Source organism: Cyclopterus lumpus, chromosome 13 (genome assembly GCF_009769545.1).
Source record: "Cyclopterus lumpus isolate fCycLum1 chromosome 13, fCycLum1.pri, whole genome shotgun sequence".
Lineage (NCBI taxonomy): Eukaryota > Metazoa > Chordata > Actinopteri > Perciformes > Cyclopteridae > Cyclopterus > Cyclopterus lumpus.
The window spans coordinates 20,690,289-20,712,788 of NC_046978.1; the positions used below are offsets into that span (position 1 = coordinate 20,690,289).

Genomic DNA, 22,500 nt, shown 5'->3' on the forward strand with positions numbered 1-22,500 from the left:
GCTTCACTATATATATGTATATATATATATATATATATATATATATATATATATATATATATATATATAAATATATATACACATACATATATATATAAAAATATAAAAGGGGCGACTGTGGGTCAGTGGTTAGCAGGTCTGTCTTTCAACCAGGGGGTTGGTGGTTCAATCCCCGCCCTAGTCCATGTGTCCTTGAGCAACACACTGAACCCTGAACTGTCCTACAGTGTGTTAATGTAACATGGTTGTAAGTCTCTTTGGATAGAAGCGTCAGTAAATGACATGTGATGTAAAAAAGGCTTTATTATTAATTTTTTCATCTATTATTCAGTTTTGATCAGTTGTGTCTGTTAAAGTACTTTGTAAAGGTGCAATATGATTATTAATATTATGATATATGTAAATAGTAAATAACTAAGCATCGTAGAAACATCGTAGAACTGTTCTGCATTCAAAATGTCACTTATGTAAAATCATAATAATACTCATTATATTATTTATCATAATCATTGATGCATTAACGTGTTCATCACTTTAAAGTTGGAGCTCATTTTAATAACTTTATATTCAGTTTAATTTAAAATATTACATGATCATTTATTAGTGGATTAATAATCTGTGAAGTAACTAAAGCTGTCAGATAAATGTTGAGTATAAATTTAATTCAGAGTTCACAGTGAGCAGCTCAACTGTCTGGTCGTCTGGGTGGGTCCCTGAAGGCACCGCGGGATCAAGTCATCAGCTTTCTCTGTGCCTCCAGGTTAAAGTCTCCTTCTTATGATACAGATATGAAGTACTGACACTTTATGATCTCTCTATAATCCACTTGAAGTTATAATGTCATATATATAATAAGTATAATCATCAGAATGTTGCTATGGAAGTTATGAAGCTGTTCGTTGAACCGAACCATCTTTTACGAGTCGTTTCCTGTAAAGACCGGAGTCTGTGAACCTGTTTAGAAACAATCAGCAGCCCTCCAGGCACAAAGAGGGCGAAGTCCACATGAAGCTCCGGGTTCATGCGCCAGATGAGCGATTATCAGCAGAGCGAGGCGTCTCTGACAGGAAGTCAGAGGTCCATAACTGTTTTATGACGACCATCAAGCTGCTAATCATTGACTCCTGAATATCAAAGAAAAGCTCCTCAAGCAGCCGAGAGTCTGGAGGCCGAACCGACGCTACAAAGAAGCCGAGAGCAGCCGCTAACACGAGGCTAACACAAGGCTAACCTGACGCTAACACAAGGCTAACCCGACGCTAACACAAGGCTAACCCAATGCTAACACAAGGCTAACCCGACGCAAACACAAGGCTAACACGAGGCTAACACAAGGCTAACACAAGGTTAACCCAACGCTAACACAAGGCTAACACGAGGCTAACACAAGGCTAACCCAACGCTAACACAAGGCTAACCTGACGCTAACACAAGGCTAACCCAACACTAACACAAGGCTAACCCAACGCTAACACAAGGCTAACCCAACGCTAACACAAGGCTAACCCGACGCTAACACAAGGCTAACACAAGGCTAACCCGATGCTAACACAAGGCTAACCCGATGCTAACACAACGCTAAAACGACACTGTGGCGACTGTGGGTCAGTGGTTAGCAGGTCTGTCTTTCAATCAGAGGATCTGCGGTTCAATCCCCGCCCTAGTCGATGTGTCCTTGAGCAAGACACTTAACCCTGAATTGTTCCCCGTAGCTGTTCTACGATTTATGAATGTAAGTCGCTTTGAATAAAAGCGTCAGCTAAATGTAATGTAACACAACACTAACCTGAAGCTAACACAACGCTAACACAAAGCTAACACGAGGCTAACACAAAGCTAACACGAGGCTAACACGACGCTAACACAAAGCGAACACAGTCTGCCGCTCATTGTCTCTAAATAAATCTTATTGTGTACAAAATGTCTAAAACTGTCCAGAGATGGATTATTATCGGATTCAGTTCAACCCAATATTAAAGTCAAACATCTAACAGATAATTAACTCATAGTTAAGCAAAACATAATATTCATGTGATTATCAAACACACAGATTCATTGACTGGCTTTAGATACAAAGAGAATGTTTCAGCTGTATATTTACACACTATTATATCTTCTCAGTTATGTCTACATTCACGGCCAGGTTGATTTAAATACACTCTTTAATAATCTCCCTTCTAATAATCAATACATCCGCCATCAAACAGCATTGAGTACCAACCAAACTGAAGCATATGAACCTGGGTGTGTTTAGAGTCTTCAAAGTGGACTTCCTGTTTCATGTCTAGTTTGAACCTGTATGATGGGGGTCTGAGGTAATCTGATCCGGATTAACCAAACAGGAGTCCTCACGACGTCCTTCTCTTGACCTCAAACATCAACTGGAGACGATTTGAAGGTCAAAGTGAGGTCACTCATTCATTTAGAAATGAATGTTTTTCATTATTCTTTCACAACGTTTGGCTGTTGAGTTGATGAGAAGTGGTGAACATGCATCTTTAAAGAAGATAGTAACCGCGATGTGGATCCTCTTCTACGGCATTAACATGTAGTACTGTATTTTTAATAAAAACCTAAGGGATATTGTCTTAAATTAAAGCAGACGCCACATTACATCTGGCAAATATAATCTGAATTGTGTCTGAATGTGCTGCGACGCGACGCTGCGACGCGACGCTGCGACGCGACGCTGCGACGCGACGCTGCGACGCGACGCTGCGACGCGACGCTGCGACGCGACGCTGCGACGCGACGCTGCGACGCGACGCTGCGACGCGTGTTTGTGTAGAAGATGTTTGTGTAGAAGATGTTTGTGTAGTAGATGTTTGTGTAGAAGATGTTTGTGTAGAAGATGTTTGTGTAGTAGATGTTTGTGTAGTAGATGTTTGTGTAGAAGATGTTTGTGTAGTAGATGTTTGTGTAGTAGATGTTTGTGTAGTAGATGTTTGTGTAGAAGATGTTTGTGTAGAAGATGTTTGTGTAGTAGATGTTTGTGTAGTAGATGTTTGTGTAGAAGATGTTTGTGTAGAAGATGTTTGTGTAGTAGATGTTTGTGTAGAAGATGTTTGTGTAGAAGATGTTTGTGTAGTAGATGTTTGTGTAGTAGATGTTTGTGTAGAAGATGTTTGTGTAGAAGATGTTTGTGTAGTAGATGTTTGTGTAGAAGATGTTTGTGTAGTAGATGTTTGTGTAGAAGATGTTTGTGTAGTAGATGTTTGTGTAGAAGATGTTTGTGTAGTAGATGTTTGTGTAGTAGATGTTTGTGTAGAAGATGTTTGTGTAGAAGATGTTTGTGTAGTAGATGTTTGTGTAGAAGATGTTTGTGTAGAAGATGTTTGTGTAGTAGATGTTTGTGTAGTAGATGTTTGTGTAGAAGATGTTTGTGTAGAAGATGTTTGTGTAGAAGATGTTTGTGTAGTAGATGTTTGTGTAGTAGATGTTTGTGTAGAAGATGTTTGTGTAGAAGATGTTTGTGTAGTAGATGTTTGTGTAGAAGATGTTTGTGTAGAAGATGTTTGTGTAGTAGATGTTTGTGTAGTAGATGTTTGTGTAGAAGATGTTTGTGTAGAAGATGTTTGTGTAGTAGATGTTTGTGTAGAAGATGTTTGTGTAGTAGATGTTTGTGTAGAAGATGTTTGTGTAGTAGATGTTTGTGTAGAAGATGTTTGTGTAGAAGATGTTTGTGTAGTAGAAGTCGTTGTGCAAGATGTCTGACGCTCCGCTGCATTCCTTGGGGTGTTTATCTGTCCTTCAGGTCTCAGATCTTCACGCTCACACAAGAAACCAGAATGCATGAAAACAACAATCAGAGCCACAGAAAGTCAAACTGAGGGTGTTTAACAAAAGGGACGTGTTCTCCACTACACTAAGGTCTATATTTTAGCATTAATATTCTAGTTACTGACTATACCTTGAATAAAAACAGATTAGCACTTCAGTGGCACTGGGATTACTCTTACTCGTGGTATTACTCATCGTAATATAATATAATGTTATGTAATTTAATATAATGTATTGTAATATAATGTATTGTAATATAATGTAATGTAATATATTGTAGTGATATATACAGTGATATTGTATTGTAATGTAATATAATATAGTCTCTTTCACATCCATGGCTCAGTGAAGAGCGCTCCGGCTCCTCGTGACGCTTTATTACCGTTTGATTTATGACTTTGATTCGGCGGCTCGCTGCTCTACTGGAGTCCTTATTCTGTGGTGACTCCTGGAGTGTCTGTTGGTGGTTTACATATCCATCTGGTTATCACTGACTCTGGATCTGGTTATCTCTGGACCTGGATCTGGTTATCACTGACTCTGGATCTGGTTATCACTGACTCTGGATCTGGTTATCACTGACTCTGGATCTGGTTATCACTGACTCTGGATCTGGTTACCACTGACTCTGGATCTGGTTATAACTGACTCTGGATCTGGTTATAACTGACTCTGGATCTGGTTATAACTGACTCTGGATCTGGTTAACACTGACTCTGGATCTGGTTATCACTGACTCTGGATCTGGTTATCACTGACTCTGGATCTGGTTATAACTGACTCTGGATCTGGTTATAACTGACTCTGGATCTGGTTATCACTGACTCTGGATCTGGTTAACACTGACTCTGGATCTGGTTACCACTGACTCTGGATCTGGTTATCACTGACTCTGGATCTGGTTAACACTGACTCTGGATCTGGTTATCACTGACTCTGGATCTGGTTATCTCTGGATCTGGTTATCACTGACTCTGGATCTGGTTAACACTGACTCTGGATCTGGTTATCACTGACTCTGGATCTGGTTATCACTGACTCTGGATCTGGTTATAACTGACTCTGGATCTGGTTATAACTGACTCTGGATCTGGTTATCACTGACTCTGGATCTGGTTAACACTGACTCTGGATCTGGTTACCACTGACTCTGGATCTGGTTATCACTGACTCTGGATCTGGTTAACACTGACTCTGGATCTGGTTATCACTGACTCTGGATCTGGTTATCTCTGGATCTGGTTATCACTGACTCTGGATCTGGTTACCACTGACTCTGGATCTGGTTATCACTGACTCTGGATCTGGTTAACACTGACTCTGGATCTGGTTATCACTGACTCTGGATCTGGTTATCACTGACTCTGGATCTGGTTATCTCTGGATCTGGTTATCACTGACTCTGGATCTGGTTATCACTGACTCTGGATCTGGTTATCACTGACTCTGCTTCCATCAGTAACCTACAGGTCTATGATCTCGGTGTGTCCGCCCACAAAGTGGTCTCAATGGCCTTAACTTTTATGCTGCCTACTATTAGACCTAAGCGTCAAATGTCTTTCCGGAACTGGAAAAGCATCGACTCAGCCACTATGACCATGGATCTGCAGCTCATCACCTGCCCAGCCATTGCATCAATGGATGAATTAGTGGAACTCTACAATACATCCCTGAGAAGTGTTTTTGATCTCCATGGTCCTGTCAAGCCACGTGAGGTCAATCTCTCCCTGGTTCACACATAAAAACAGCTGTGCGTGCCCTGGACCGACGCTGCAGACACTCTGGGCTCACTGTCCATAAACTGGCCTACCGTGAGCATCAAGGGGACAACTCCAACTCCCTTAAAGAGGCTCGCTCACAGTTCTATTCCGGGTTAATCAATAAAAACCCTGGCAACTCCAAACTGCTTTTTTCCACCATAAAGCATCTCCTGAAGCCACGACCATCCTCTTCAACTGAGGCTACAGAGGAGCAATGCAACAGCTTCATTGACTTTTTCAGATCAAAGGTCAACAATATTCGCTCTCCATGTCTGCTTCCCTCTGACACCAACACCTTATCTACGAGTGTGCTGTCTACTCTACATCTCGCTGAGGTTCAGGAGAGCCATGTTGAGGAAATCCTAAACAAAATGAAATCCTGTACCTGGACCCCGTTCCCACTGCTCTGCTCCAGTCACATATCCCCACTCTCAGTCCTCATCACCAAGGTTGTTAACCTTTCCCTTCAGTGTGGCTATGTCCCACCTACTCTCAAGGTTGCTGTCATCCGTCCCCTTCTCAAGAAGCCCACCCTGGACCTGGAGGTTCTAGCCAATTACAGGCCTATCTCCAACCTTGCCTTCCTGTCCAAGGTGTTAGAGAAGGTGTCGCCTCTCAACTTCAGAACCACCTCAAACATAACAACTTGTTTGAAAAGTTTCAGTCAGGTTTTCCCTCAGCCCACAGCACTGAAGCATTTTGCAATGGACCAGTCTCCCTGACCACCTGAGGGCAACACAGACCCTGGACTCTTTAAGACCTTTTGTTTATAGAACAGTCTCCCTGACCACCTGAGGGCAACACAGACACTGGACTCTTTAAGACCTTTTGCTTATGGGACAGTCTCCCTGACCACCTAAGGGCAACACAGACCCTGGACTCTTTAAGACCTTTTGCTTATGGGACAGTCTCCCTGACCACCTGAGGGCAGCACAGACCCTGGACTCTTTAAGACCTTTTGCTTATGGGACAGTCTCCCTGACCACCTAAGGGCAACACAGACCCTGGACTCTTTAAGACCTTTTGTTTATAGAACAGTCTCCCTGACCACCTGAGGGCAGCACAGACCCTGGACTCTTTAAGACCTTTTGCTTATGGGACAGTCTCCCTGACCACCTAAGGGCAACACAGACCCTGGACTCTTTAAGACCTTTTGCTTATGGGACAGTCTCCCTGACCACCTAAGGGCAACACAGACCCTGGACTCTTTAAGACCTTTTGCTTATGGGACAGTCTCCCTGACCACCTGAGGGCAGCACAGACCCTGGACTCTTTAAGACCTTTTGCTTATGGGACAGTCTCCCTGACCACCTAAGGGCAACACAGACCCTGGACTCTTTAAGACCTTTTGCTTATGGGACAGTCTCCCTGACCACCTGAGGGCAACCCAGACCCTGGACTCTTTAAGACCTTTTGCTTATGGGACAGTCTCCCTGACCACCTGAGGGCAACACAGACCCTGGACTCTTTAAGACCTTTTGCTTATGGACAGTCTCCCTGACCACCTGAGGGCAACCCAGACCCTGGACTCTTTAAGACCTTTTGCTTATGGACAGTCTCCCTGACCACCTGAGGGCAACACAGACCCTGGACTCTTTAAGACCTTTTGCTTATGGAACAGTCTCCCTGACCACCTGAGGGCAACCCAGACCCTGGACTCTTTAAGACCTTTTGCTTATGGACAGTCTCCCTGACCACCTGAGGGCAACACAGACCCTGGACTCTTTAAGACCTTTTGCTTATGGACCAGTCTCCCTGCTCACCTGAGGGAAACACAGACCCTGGACTCTTTAAGACCTTTTGCTTATGGACCAGTCTCCCTGACCACCTGAGGGAAACCCAGACCCTGGACTCTTTAAGACTGGCCTAAAAACCTTTTTATTCAGGAAGGTGTTTTTGACTTTGAGTTGAGTTTTATGACTTGTCAACTATTCCTTTTTTATTATAGTTGGTTTTAACTTTGTACTGGCTCTGTGGCACTCTGAGATTCTTGAATGAAGAGTGCCTTACAAATAGAATGCATTATTATTATTATACTTAAAAAGGTGGTGGAGGAAATATTGAGTTTTTATTAAAGTAAAAGTACTAACACAACAAGAAGTTTTCTGAATAATAATATAAGACTTTATCAGAAGTATTGACGCATTAGTGTGTTCATCGTGTTCATGTTGGAGCTGCTGAAGGTGGAATTCAGAAGTAAATCATTCTCTCTGAAATGTGAAGAAGAAACAAAAAATGGAAATACTCAATAATTTGTATTTAAGTTTTAAGAGGAAATGTATTGACTAGTATTTAAACTACATTAAACATATTAACAGCATCAACAAGCTTCTCACACTGGAATTATTATCACATAAGTTGATGTTTCTGCATCATCACAACTGTTTATGGATCAGACCATGAAACTTATTGATTCTGTGATTATTTCTTTTCCTTGAATCCTTTTGAAAACAGACAACAAATTAAACGGAAAGCCCGTCAGCTGTCGACCAATGAAAAGCCATCAATCACGTCATGTGATCCAGCTGACCGAGCCCACAGGTCTGTGTGTGTAAACATAACTGTGATGCAGGTACCAACAGCACACACACACACACACACACACACACACACACACACACACACACACACACACACACACACACACACACACACACACACACACACACACACACACACACACACACACACACACACACACACACACACACACACACACACACACACACACACACACACACACACACACACACACACACACACACAAAACCCCAAAAAACCAGTTCCCTCCTGAGCTTCCAGAAGTTTCTCTGAACTGAACAACGTTAATAGATCAACATGAGTTGATTACTTTACATTCAGACAATAATTACTTTTATTACAAGTTCTCTGGAAAGTAAGTATTCCAATTATACGCATCGCTGTCTCTCAAGCGTATTGCATCACTTCCGGTTGCCAGCTTAGCAGCTCGCGATGTCTTCTTCTCCCTCTTGCCTGATCTGATGAGTCCAGACGGCATTCATCCCACTTGGGATGGAGCGCGTCTCATTTCTGTGAACATGGCCAAGTTGATTAACGGACTTAATCCATGACCCAGAGTTCAGACCAGGAAGCAGAAGCAGAGTTGTAGTCTTCCACCTTCTCTGCACTTCCATTGGAGCAGTTACCCACCCTTAACCTTAACTCTATAGAGACTGTGTCTGTCCCACGGCCACTTAAATTAATTAAATCAAAAGTAACCAGAAGAGGAGTCATACAAAATAACCTCATACAGGTTAACATCACTACTGCCACAGTGCAACAAAAGAAGAGAATTAAATGTGGACTCCTAAATATTAGATCTCTGTCATCTAAAGCTGTATTAGTAAATGATTTAATATCAGACAATCACATTGATTTATTGTGTCTTACTGAAACCTGGCTGAGCAATGAAGAATATGTCAACCTAAATGAATCAACTCCTCCAAGTCATATTAATACTCACATGCCTCGAGGCACCGGCCGAGGAGGTGGAGTAGCAGCCATCTTTGACTCAAGCCTATTAATGAATCCTAAACCTAAACTAAACTACAACTCATTTGAAAGCCTTGTTCTTAGTCTTTCACATCCAACCTGTAAAACATTACAGCCAATTCTATTTGTTATACTGTACCGGCAACCAGGTCCATATTCAGAATTTATATCTGAATTTTCAGAGTGTTTATCAAGTTTAGTCCTTAAAACTGATAAGGTTATTATTGTAGGAGATTTTAATATTCATGTGGATGTTGATAATGATTGCCTTAGTGCTGCATTTATCTCATTGTTGGAATCGATTGGCTTCTGTCAGAGTACAGAAACCCACTCACTGCTTTGGCCACACCCTCCACCTTGTTCTTACATATGGCATTGACATTGAGCATTTGGAGGTCTTCCCACAGAACCCTCTTCTGTCAGACCATTACCTCATAACTTTTGAGTTTATACTCCCGGAGTGTACACCGTTAGTCAAAAGTTTCTACACCAGATGTCTAACTGACAGTGCTGTAGCTAAATTTAAAGAAGAGATTCCTTCTGCATTTGATTCAATACCACGTCTCAATGTGACGGAGGACTCCTGTGCTAACTTTAGTCCGTCCCAGATTGATCATCTTGTCGATAGTGCTACAGGCTCACTGAGAATGACACTTAGTGGAGAGATAGTCTTAAAACATATAAAAAGGCTCTCCGTAATGCCAGAGCAGCCTATTACTCATCAGTAATAGAGAAAAATAAGAACAACCCCAGGGTTCTCTTTAGCCCTGTAGCCAGGCTGACAGAGAGTCACAGCTCTGTGGAGCCGTGTATTCCTATAGACCTCAGTAGTAATGACTTCATGAACTTCTTCAATGAAAAGATTTGAACTATTAGAGGCAAGATTGATGATCTCTTGCCCTTAACTACTGCCGATCTGTCATCAAGAGGAGTGGCCTTGGAAACGGCTGTATGCCCTGGTGTATATTTGGATAGCTTTTCTCCCATTAACCTAGACCAATTGTCCTCAATGGTTTCTACTTCTAAACCGTCTACCTGTCTCTTAGACCCCATCCCAACGAGGCTGCTTAAAGACGTGTTGCCTTTAATTGGCACCTCTCTGCTGGATATTGTTAATGTGTCTTTGCTAACAGGTCATGTACCACATTCCTTCAAAGTAGCTGTAATTAAACCTCTGCTGAAGAAGCCCACTCTTAATCCAGAGGTGTTGGCTAACTACAGACCGATCTCTAACCTTCCCTTCCTCCCTAAGATCCTTGAGAAAGTAGGACTCATCTCTGTACTGGTCTTGTTAGACCTTAGTGCTGATAAAGGACTCATCTCTGTACTGGTCTTGTTAGACCTTAGTGCTGATAAAGGACTCATCTCTGTACTGGTCTTGTTAGACCTTAGTGCTGATAAAGGACTCATCTCTGTACTGGTCTTGTTAGACCTTAGTGCTGATAAAGGACTCATCTCTGTACTGGTCTTGTTAGACCTTAGTGCTGATAAAGGACTCATCTCTGTACTGGTATTATTAGACCTTAGTGCTGATAAAGGACTCGTCTAGTTACTTCCAGACTAGATTACTGCAACTCCTTATTATCAGGCTGCTCTAATAAGTCTCTTAAATCCCTCCAGTTGATCCAGAATGCTGCAGCTCGTGTACTCACAAAAACTAAGAAAAGAGATCACATGACTCCTGTATTAGCTGCTCTGCACTGGCTCCCTGTAAAATCAAGAATCACATTTAAAATTCTTCTCCTCACCTACAAAGCCTTGATTGGTGATGCTCCATCATATCTTAAGGAGCTTGTAGTACCATATTGCCCCACTAGAGAGCTGCTCACTAAATGCGGGGCTACTTGTGGTTCCTAGAGTCCTAAAAAGTAGGATGGGAGCCAGAGCCTTCAGTTATCAAGCTCCTCTTTTATGGAACCAGCTTCCAGTTTCAGTCCTGGAGGCAGACACAGTCACCTCATTTAAGAACAGACTTAAGACTTTCCTCTTTAATAGCCCTTATAGTTAGGGCTGAATCAGGTTTGCCCTGGTCCAGCCCCTTGATATGCTGCTATAGGCTTATAGGTTGCTGGGGGATGTTTTAGGATACACTGAGCACCTCTCTCATCTTCTCTCTCTCCTTATGGATGAATTTACATCTCTCCATTGCACCTTATTAACTCTGCTTCCTCCCCGGAGTCTTTGTGACTTCACGTCTCATAGGGTCCATTGGACCTGGAGGTGTCTGATGCTGGTGAGCCGGCCTCCCATTGGCCCTGCTGATGCCCCGCCCCCCCTCCTCTCTACCTCCTTCTGTTTCATGGATTGGAGTTCCATTCATACATTGTCATATTCATGTAATGTGTTTATGTAACTCTGTAACTCTGTTCATCTGGTCACATGACATCTATTCATCTGTCCATCCGGGGAGAGGGATCCTCCTCTGTTGCTCTCCTGAAGGTTTCTTCCCTTTTTTCCCTGTCAAAGGTTATTTTTGGGGAGTTGTTCCTGATCCGATGTGAGGTCAAAGGTCAGGGATGTCTATGTGTACAGATTGTAAAACCCTCTGAGGGGAGGTTGTGATTTGTGATATTGGGCTATACAAAATAAACTGAATTGAAATTGAATAAACTGAAAAATACTATCTCATTAAATATGTCCTGATATCCATACATTTCCAGAAGCTCTGCATAAAGCTTCATAATATATAGTTTTTATTAATAAATGTGTATAACCATACATTAAGAGGAGTTATTGTATTACAAGTTTTATGAAATGTTATGTTTTTATTATATGTAATAAAGGTAATTTTTGGTGAATTTAGACTACAGATGTAAACAGAGAAAATAATAAATGTTTCATTTCCAGGAGTCTGAAAGCAGACGAGCATCAAACTAAATATCATTATGTAAATATACAACAAACTAACTGATGTGACATCACCGTCTGATGACACTAACAACAGCTGACTGTCGTCACCGACGCCGGCCCTTTAAGGAAAGCTGTTTTCATCCAACAGACTTGCTCTAAAGTTTAAACTTTACGATACTCAAGTGTACAATAAATGGCACAACAACAAAATACAACAGCAATAAAACGACATGAGAGAATATATTGTTACACACTTTGTGTTTGTACTGTTGTTGTTCCTTATTTACTTTAAATGAATTATTTATTTTACTATAAACAAGGGTGTGGATGAACTGCACACACACACACACACACACACACACACACACAGACACACACACACACACACACACACATACACACACACACACACACACACACAGACATACACACACACACATACACACACACACACACACACACACACAAACACACAGACATACACACACACAAGGCTCAGACTAGTGGAACCTTCAGACTAAAGGTCCTCGAGTCCTTGACTAAGTCCTTGAGTCCTTGACTAAGTCCCTGAGTCCTTGACTAAGTCCTCGAGTCCTTGACTAAGTCCTCGAGTCCTTGACTAAGTCCCTGAGTCCTTGACTAAGTCCTCGAGTCCTTGACTAAGTCCTCGAGTCCTTGACTAAGTCCCGAGTCCTTGACTAAGTCCTCGAGTCCTTGACTAAGTCCTTGAGTCCTTGACTAAGTCCCTGAGTCCTTGACTAAGTCCTCGAGTCCTTGACTAAGTCCCTGAGTCCTTGACTAAGTCCTTGAGTCCTTGACTAAGTCCTTGAGTCCTTGACTAAGTCCTTGAGTCCTTGACTAAGTCCTGGTACATAATATTTCCTCCACTTCGTGTGTCGTAGTTTCGGAGGTTTCATCCATCAACACAAACCACAGGTTTCATCTCCTTCATCTGGTCTGAAGCAATGAAACAAACCATCATCACAAGGTCTTCACTGAAGAGCCACTCGAGGTGGACTGAACCAAGCTCTGCAGCCACTCAGGACTCAATGGGGGTCATTTGGTTCAGGTCCCAGTGACCTTTGACCTCCAAACTCTAATCAAGTTAGTCCTGGTGGATGTTTGATGCCCTGAGTCAATGAGAACGGACGGACCACCTGAACCCTGAGGCCACGCCTTCTCACTCAGGGTGCAGTCCTAAAAAGGTCCTCCAATCAAAGATCATCAAGTATTTACTTCATATGAGAACTCCCTGAAGGTCTACGCTCACACGAGGTGACTTCTTACCAGACAGCGGCTCTCTGGGCTTCACCTCCTCCACCTCCTCCTCCTGCACCGGCTGCTCCTCGGGGCCCTGTGACGAGTGGTCGTTCACGGACTCCCTCTTCGTCTTGCCCAGGCCCACCATCTTCATGAAGGACAGGCGGCGGCTGGTCGAGTCGCACTCGCTCTCCGAGCAGTTGAGCTCGCCGTTGGTGATCGAGTCTTTGCGCGAGCCGAGTGTGTCGCGGTACTTTCCTGCAAACCTGAGAGGAACACGGAGGAGGAGATGAAACCATTTTCACCCACCTTGATCTCAGCAAACTGATCCTGATTGCCTTCAAAACTTCCCTCTCATTGTCCCTTTTTACTTTAACTGTTCACCTTGACGAATGTAATCCCTAATTGCCTCCACCTCCCTTTAACTTTAAGAACTTCCCCCATCCCTTCATACCTTTTACGAACTTTCATGAAACCTTTTTGCAGCTCAACAACCACCCTTGTGTCTTCATATCTCAACTAAGTTAATTATCCCTCTGAAGCTACCAGATCCTCCTGATTGCAAAACCCCAATGGACCAACTCATCTTGACAAACTCTATAGTCAAGATCATCCCTCTTTACCTCAAGATTATCTCTCTTTACCTCAAGATCATCCCTCATCCCTCTTCACCTCAAGATCATCTCTCTTTACCTCAAGATCATCCCTCTTCACCTCAAGATCATCTCTCTTTACCTCAAGATTATCTCTCTTTACCTCAAGATCATCCCTCATCACCTCAAGATCATCTCTCTTTACCTCAAGATCATCCCTCATCCCTCTTCACCTCAAGATCATCTCTCTTTACCTCAAGATTATCTCTCTTTACCTCAAGATCATCCCTCATCACCTCAAGATCATCTCTCTTTACCTCAAGATCATCCCTCATCCCTCTTCACCTCAAGATCATCTCTCTTTACCTCAAGATCATCCCTCATCCCTCTTCACCTCAAGATTATCTCTCTTTACCTCAAGATCATCCCTCATCCCTCTTCACCTCAAGATCATCTCTCTTTACCTCAAGATCATCCCTCATCCCTCTTCACCTCAAGATCATCTGTCTTTACCTCAAGATCATCTCTCTTTACCTCAAGATCATCCCTCATCCCTCTTCACCTCAAGATCATCTCTCTTTACCTCAAGATCATCCCTCATCCCTCTTCACCTCAAGATCATCTCTCTTTACCTCAAGATCATCCCTCATCCCTCTTCACCTCAAGATCACCTCTCTTTACCTCAAGATCATCTCTCTTTACCTCAAGATGATCTCTCTTTACCTCAAGATCATCTCTCTTTACCTCAAGATGATCTCTCTTTACCTTAAGATCATCCCTCTTTACCTTAAGATCATCTCTCTTTACCTTAAGATCACCTCTCTTTACCTCAAGATCATCCCTCTTTACTTTAAGATCATCTCTCTTTACCTTAAGATCACCTCTCTTTACCTCAAGATCATCCCTCTTTACTTTAAGATCATCTCTCTTTACCTTAAGATCACCTCTCTTTACCTCAAGATCATCCCTCTTTACCTTAAGATCACCTCTCTTTACCTCAAGATCATCTCTCTTTACCTCAAGATCATCTCTCTTTACCTCAAGATGATCTCTCTTTACCTTAAGATCATCTCTCTTTACCTTAAGATCATCCCTCTTTACCTTAAGATCACCTCTCTTTACCTCAAGATCATCCCTCTTTACTTTAAGATCATCTCTCTTTACCTCAAGATCATCCCTCTTTACCGTAAGATCATCTCTCTTTACCTCAAGATCATCTCTCTTTACCTCAATATCATCCCTGTTTACCTTAAGATCATCTCTCTTTACCTTAAGATCACCTCTCTTTACCTTAAGATCACCTCTCTTTACCTCAAGATCACCTCTCTTTACCTTAAGATCACCTCTCTTTACCTCAAGATCATCTCTCTTTACCTCAAGATCACCTCTCTTTACCTCAAGATCATCTCTCTTTACATTAAGATCACCTCTCTTTACTTTAAGATCATCTCTCTTTACCTCAAGATCATCTCTCTTTACCTCAAGATCACCTCTCTTTACCTCAAGATCATCTCTCTTTACCTCAAGATCATCTCTCTTTACCTTAAGATCATCCCGCTTTACCTTAAGATCATCCCTCTTTACCTTAAGATCATCCCTCTTTACCTTAAGATCATCCCTCTTTACCTTAAGATCATCATGGTTGGGATGCAGAATAAGAAGTATTATTCCTTATCTCTGATTTTAAAGATCAACTTTCTATTGTTCAGAAAAGGACGTACAGATTTAAACTGATGAGGCATAAATGTCTTTGGAGAGCGTTTGGAAAAGGGCGGGCACGTTCAAGAACTTATTGGTAGGTGATTTGATCTGTCAATCAAACTTTTACGGAAGCAAATCAGAAGAAGAGAGAAAACAACTTTTCCAAGAAAAGAATCAATAGTTGTTCTAAGAAAATGTGATGTTCTTATTTTATGATTTTATGATGTTCTGGTTTTGGCAGTCTTAGTCTTAAAAATGCTCCTCATGCGACCTTCAATGACCTTCAAGGACCTTCAATGACCTTCAAGGACCTTCAACCTGTACGTGGCTTGAATTAGCACTATTGTTTTGATGGTTCGTACAGTTCCAGATGGTTCTTTTGGTTATTAATCAATTATTTTTCCACCACTCATGGTTGACGGCGTGTTGTATTTACTTGTTTGGCAACCTCTTGAATCCTAAACCAACCCCCTAATCCCTCGTTCCCTTCTTAGCTTCACAAGCTCCCTTTCCCTCATTGCCCTTAGTCTTGAGGGATTCCCGTGTTACCTCAACAGGCTTCCTTCAGAGCTCCTGCGGCCCCTCTTCTTCTTCTCTGCCGGTGACGGCGTTCCCTGCAGCGCCCCCTGTGGGGAGGGCGTTTCACTCCCTTTGCTCCTCCCCGACAGCCTCAGGTTCTTCCCCAGCTTCCCCAGAGTCTTCAGTGGGGACTTGAACTTGAAGGACCCCCTCACCGAACCTCCGCCTCCCTTCTTGCCCTCGTTGGCCTCGTTCTCGTCCTCCTCGTCCTCGAAGGGGTTGCGGTCCCTCGGCGCGTCGCCGCCCAGCAGCGAGCTGCCGGGCGACCAGTGCTCGCCGGGGCCGCCGTCGCGGTGGTGGGGGGGCGTGATGTTCAGGCTCATCCTGCGCAGGATCCAAGCGTTCTCGAGGGTCGGGCTGCCTCTCAGGCGCACTGGGGGGGTTTTGAGGATGGGCATGATGGAGCTGGGGGGGGAGGGGCAGCGAGGGAGGGACCTTAGGGGGAGGGGCAAGAGATCAATCAATCAATGAGCTGACAGGCTGGCGATTTAAAATAATAATCAATAAAAACAACATTAAAAGAGTTCCTGACAAAATAAACATTTAGTTAACAGCTCAATAACTGAGTCTTCACGTGTGGGAGGCTTATGTAACATTAACAATAACTCTATAAACGTTTCAGATCCATAATAATAATAATAATAATAAGTATAATTTCCAGCATCGCTCCATGCAGGAAACAACGTCTAACTCATAAATGCTTTCTCTGACGGTTTGAATGATTGACTGATGATGGATTTGAAATAGTTAATTATTAGTTTTATTATTGTTCTGTTCTGAGTGGTTTAACAACGACGTAGTACTACAGTACTACTAGTAGTACTTAGTACTACAGTACAAAGTATTCTTACAGTGTGGTATAAGTACATGTAGCGTTAGCATCAAACCAGACACAACTTAAACACAGAGTTTATTTCCAGATGTAATTAAAGGTCCCTGAACGCATCGTCTTTTAATTTTTTTTAAGTATTTTCTCCTTCAAGTGGAAACAGCCAAACTGACCGTGGGTCACCTGACTCTCAGCTCTTCTCTGATTGGCTGATCAAGGTTCCTTCCAGTCAACCTCCTGGAAGGTAACCAAGGTTTCCAGGTGAGCAGGCCCCGCCCCCACACAGAGCCACTTGTTCCCATGGCGATAGACAGTTAAGACATAAAGTCATCAAACATTAACCGCTTCAATGATTCATGGAAACTCCTCGATGTTCAATAATATGACTTTATGAAGTTATATTACATTATAATATAACTGCAGTAATAAACTAATACTACACTGTAGAAATACCTTCACAATAAAAGTACTAATAACTAAATGGAAAAGTATTCTGGTCCAATAAAAGTGTGTGTGTGTCTATTTCTGACAGCGGTGTGTTCTGAGCTGATGAGACGGAACACACACACACACACACACACACACACACACACACACACACACACACAGAGACATACACACAGAGACATACACACACACACACACACACACACACACACACACACACACACAGAGACATATACACACACACACACAGAGACATACACACAGAGACATACACACACACACACACAGACACACGCACACACACACACACACACAGAGACATACACACAGAGACATACACACACACACACACAGAGACATACACACAGAGACATATACACACACACACACACACACACACACACAGAGACATACACACAGAGACATACACACACACACACAGACACACACACACACACACAGAGACATACACACAGAGACATACACACAGAGACATACACACACACACACACACACACACACAGGACTAGGACTCCTTGTCACCACCGCCCCCCAAGACTGGTGGTGATTGGTTCAGGTGCCCCAACAACAGGAAGTCAGCAGAGCCCCCCCCCCCACGCCCCCGCCCCCTAGTTTAGTTCTCGTACTCTTTCACAATAAAAGTTGAGACGGACAAATAAACATTATTAGGACTCAAAAATATGATTCCTTTAAAAAAATCATTACAAAGCTAAAAATAAAACCAGTGGTGGAAATTAAGTATTTATCTACATTTAAGTACAAATATTAGGTATTTTACATACTTGTCACTACTCTAACAAAAGTACTTTTACAGTATAAGTACTTTTTTGTCTTTGAGGGAAAACAAACGGTTTTGATTAGTTTCAGAATAATAAATCAATAAAACGGATCGTTAGCGACATGATTTACGGCTGTTGTAGTATTTGTAGCCGTGTACAGCAAAGTGATGTATGTAAACAACAACAACATCCGCATATAAACAACAACATCTGCATATAAACAACAAACTCTGCATGTAAACAACAACATCTGCATGTAAATAACAACAACAGCTGCATGTCAACGACAACATGTGGTCGTGCTCGTCAACAGTGAAACGGCGCATGCCGTGACGAGGTCGTGACCTTTCAAACGTCACAACACACAAACAGGAAACCAGGAAGAAAACCAGACATCCAATCAGATGGAGGCACACGCCTCAGCCTTGACCTCTAGTGTGTGTGTGTGTGAGTGTGTGTGTGTGTGTGTGTGTGTGTGTCATGACTAATCAGCTGATTTATGGGAGCAGAAGGAAACTAAAGTTAAAACAGGAATCGACTTCCTGCTCAAACTTTATCTTTGAGTAAATATATATTTATATATAAATCAGTTTATTATATGTTATACTTTATCACAAAATAGTACTTTTACAGTGAGGTGTTACTTCTTTTACTGCAGTTAAGTATCTGAATACTAAATGCAACATCTTTAGCAGCAGCTAATGCTAAAGCTAACGAGCTAACTAGCTAACTTTGTGTACTTTTTTCCGTTTGATTCTGAATGTCAGATAAATTAATTATAGAAAATCATTTTCAAACTAAAGAGTCATACAAACGAAGAAGTTAAACACAAACTGCATACTACATTTCCCACAATGCAACGGGACATTGCCTCCCCACTCGCGCTTTTTGAGTGTGTTATGTTTCATAGAGATTTATGGATCATAAACTCCGATGTGTGCGATCGGATTGAACTATAAAACAATAACGGGTCACATGTCGGTTAGCCTAGCTTAGCATGAAGCCCCTCTGCTCACAATAAGAGCCCGACAGAGACCAAAGCGCCTGAACAGAGTAAACGTAGAGAAGTGGAACTGATCCCAGATCAGACCGGTGAACAGTCGATGATTCATGGGAGCCGAGCCCCTCCCACAACAAGAACTTTAGTGGCTCCAAAGTCCCATCAGCCACCTCTCTGAGGCGTCTGGAGGTCACTGATCTGAGATCAGATGGAGACGTGAGAACAGATAAAACCCACGATATGTTCTGCCCTCAAACGTCTAATCACACATGTATGATCAGAATGTCTGTGAGGAGGATCAATGTTGTTAATCACTTATTATTAATGGTGTCAATACATTAAATAGTAAATATTTATTGTTGTTAAGAATTGTTAAGAATTGTTAAAGTAATAGGCCGATAGGTACATCTTCAGGTCATCTTATTATCTTTATTATTATTATTTTGAATATGATTGTCATTGTTATTATTATTTGTTGACTATGTTTTGTTTAAAAAAGACAGTGTGAGGTTTTCTAGATATTAATAAATTAATTACAGAATTTAGTTTGATCTTTAATTCAATTTAACAGGAAAGTCATGATCAACTTCCGAAGAAAGTTAGAGACTAAACTTCACTTCACGTGAAGCGTTCAGGTACTGCACAGAGTGTAGGTCATCTGTGTTTCAAGAGCCTCGAAAGGAACTGGACTTTATTTTAAGGCCTCGGTTCAGGTTTCATCTCCTGTTTGAATTCTTTAAATCAATCAATAATAACTGGAGAAGAATCATCTTCAATGTTTGTTATTTATCTGTCAGAATAAACCAACAAGCAACAGCTCAAAGGTCAAGACGACAAGAGACGACAAGAGACGACAAGAGACGACAAGAGACAAGAAGAGACGACAAGAGACGACAAGAGACGACAAGAGACGACAAGAGACGACAAGAGACGACAAGAGACGACAAAAGACAACAAGAGACGACAAGAGACGACAAGAGACGACAAGAGACGACAAAAGACAACAAGAGACGACAAGAGACGACAAGAGACGACAAGAGACAAGAAGAGACGACAAGAGACAAGAAGAGACGACAAGAGACGACAAGAGACAAGAAGAGACGACAAGAGACAAGAAGAGACGACAAGAGACAAGAAGAGACGACAAGAGACGACAAAAGACAACAAGAGACGACAAGAGACAAGAAGAGACGACAAGAGACGACAAGAGACGACAAGAGACGACAAGAGACAAGAAGAGACGACAAGAGACGACAAGAGACAAGAAGAGACAACAAGAGACGACAAGAGACAAGAAGAGACGACAAGAGACGACAAGAGACGACAAGAGACGACAAGAGACAAGAAGAGACGACAAGAGACGACAAGAGACGACAAGAGACAAGAAGAGACGACAAGAGACGACAAGAGACGACAAGAGACGACAAGAGACGACAAAAGACAACAAGAGACGACAAGAGACGACAAGAGACGACAAGAGACAAGAAGAGACGACAAGAGACAAGAAGAGACGACAAGAGACGACAAGAGACAAGAAGAGACGACAAGAGACAAGAAGAGACGACAAGAGACGACAAAAGACAACAAGAGACGACAAGAGACAAGAAGAGACGACAAGAGACGACAAGAGACGACAAGAGACAAGAAGAGATGACAAGAGACGACAAGAGACAAGAAGAGACGACAAGAGACGACAAAAGACAACAAGAGACGACAAGAGACAATAAGAGACAACAAAAGACAACAAGAGACGACAAGAGACAAGAAGAGACAACAAAAGACAACAAGAGACGACAAGAGACGACAAGAGACAATAAGAGACAACAAGAGACAACAAGAGACGACAAGAGACAAGAAGAGACAAGAAGAGACAAGAAGAGACAACAAAAGACAACAAGAGACGACAAGAGACGACAAGAGACGACAAGAGACAACAAGAGACGACAAGAGATGACAAGAGACGACAAGAGACAAGAAGAGACGACAAGAGACAAGAAGAGACGACAAGAGACGACAAGAGACAAGAAGAGACGACAAGAGACGACAAAAGACAACAAGAGACGACAAGAGACAATAAGAGACAACAAAAGACAACAAGAGACGACAAGAGACAAGAAGAGACAACAAAAGACAACAAGAGACGACAAGAGACAATAAGAGACAACAAAAGACAACAAGAGACGACAAGAGACGACAAAAGACGACAAGAGACGACAAAAGACAACAAGAGACGACAAAAGACGACAAGAGACGACAAAAGACAACAAGAGATGACAAAAGACGACAAGAGACGACAAAAGACAACAAGAGACAAGAAGAGACAACAAGAGACGACAAGAGACAAGAAGAGACAACAAAAGACAACAAGAGACGACAAGAGACAATAAGAGACAACAAAAGACAACAAGAGACGACAAGAGACAAGAAGAGACAAGAAGAGACAACAAAAGACAACAAGAGACGACAAGAAACGACAAAAGACAAGAAGAGACGACAAAAGACAAGAAGAGACGACAAGAGACGACAAGAGACGACAAGAGACAAGAAGAGACGACAAGAGACAAGAAGAGACGACAAGAGACAAGAAGAGACGACAAGAGACGACAAGAGACGACAAGAGACAAGAAGAGACGACAAGAGACAAGAAGAGACGACAAGAGACGACAAAAGACAACAAGAGACGACAAGAGACGACAAGAGACGACATGAGACGACAAGAGACGACAAGAGACGACAAGAGACGACAAGAGACAAGAAGAGACGACAAGAGACAAGAAGAGACGACAAGAGACGACAAGAGACAAGAAGAAACGACAAGAGACGACAAAAGACAACAAGAGACGACAAGAGACAAGAAGAGACGACAAGAGACGACAAGAGACAAGAAGAGACGACAAGAGACAAGAAGAGACGACAAGAGACGACAAGAGACAAGAAGAAACGACAAGAGGCGACAAAAGACAACAAGAGACGACAAGAGACGACAAGAGACGACAAGAGACAAGAAGAGACGACAAGAGACAAGAAGAGACGACAAGAGACAAGAAGAGACGACAAGAGACAAGAAGAGACGACAAGAGACGACAAAAGACAACAAGAGACGACAAGAGACAATAAGAGACAACAAAAGACAACAAGAGACAAGAAGAGACAACAAAAGACAACAAGAGACGACAAGAGACAATAAGAGACAACAAAAGACAACAAGAGACGACAAGAGACAAGAAGAGACAAGAAGAGACAACAAAAGACAACAAGAGACGACAAGAGACGACAAGAGACGAGAAGAGACGACAAGAGACAAGAAGAGACGACAAGAGACAAGAAGAGACGACAAGAGACGACAAAAGACAACAAGAGACGACAAGAGACAATAAGAGACAACAAA

The 22,500-nt window shown here is 42.4% G+C and overlaps 1 protein-coding gene across 5 annotated transcripts in view; it reads right to left on the reverse strand.

The window, feature by feature from the left end:
* Positions 1-22,500, reverse strand: part of LOC117741294 (tumor necrosis factor alpha-induced protein 2-like) — a 52,783-nt gene that overhangs the window by 21,035 nt on the left and 9,248 nt on the right. For all 5 annotated transcript variants that reach the window (XM_034548243.1, XM_034548246.1, XM_034548244.1 and 2 more), the window contains exons 2-3: positions 16,007-16,471; positions 13,191-13,429 (exon numbers count right to left, since the gene is read on the reverse strand). In XM_034548243.1, coding sequence (XP_034404134.1) covers positions 13,191-13,429; positions 16,007-16,434 — 667 coding nt within the window. In that variant the 5' untranslated portion in view covers positions 16,435-16,471. The remainder of the gene's footprint in view (positions 1-13,190; positions 13,430-16,006; positions 16,472-22,500) is intronic.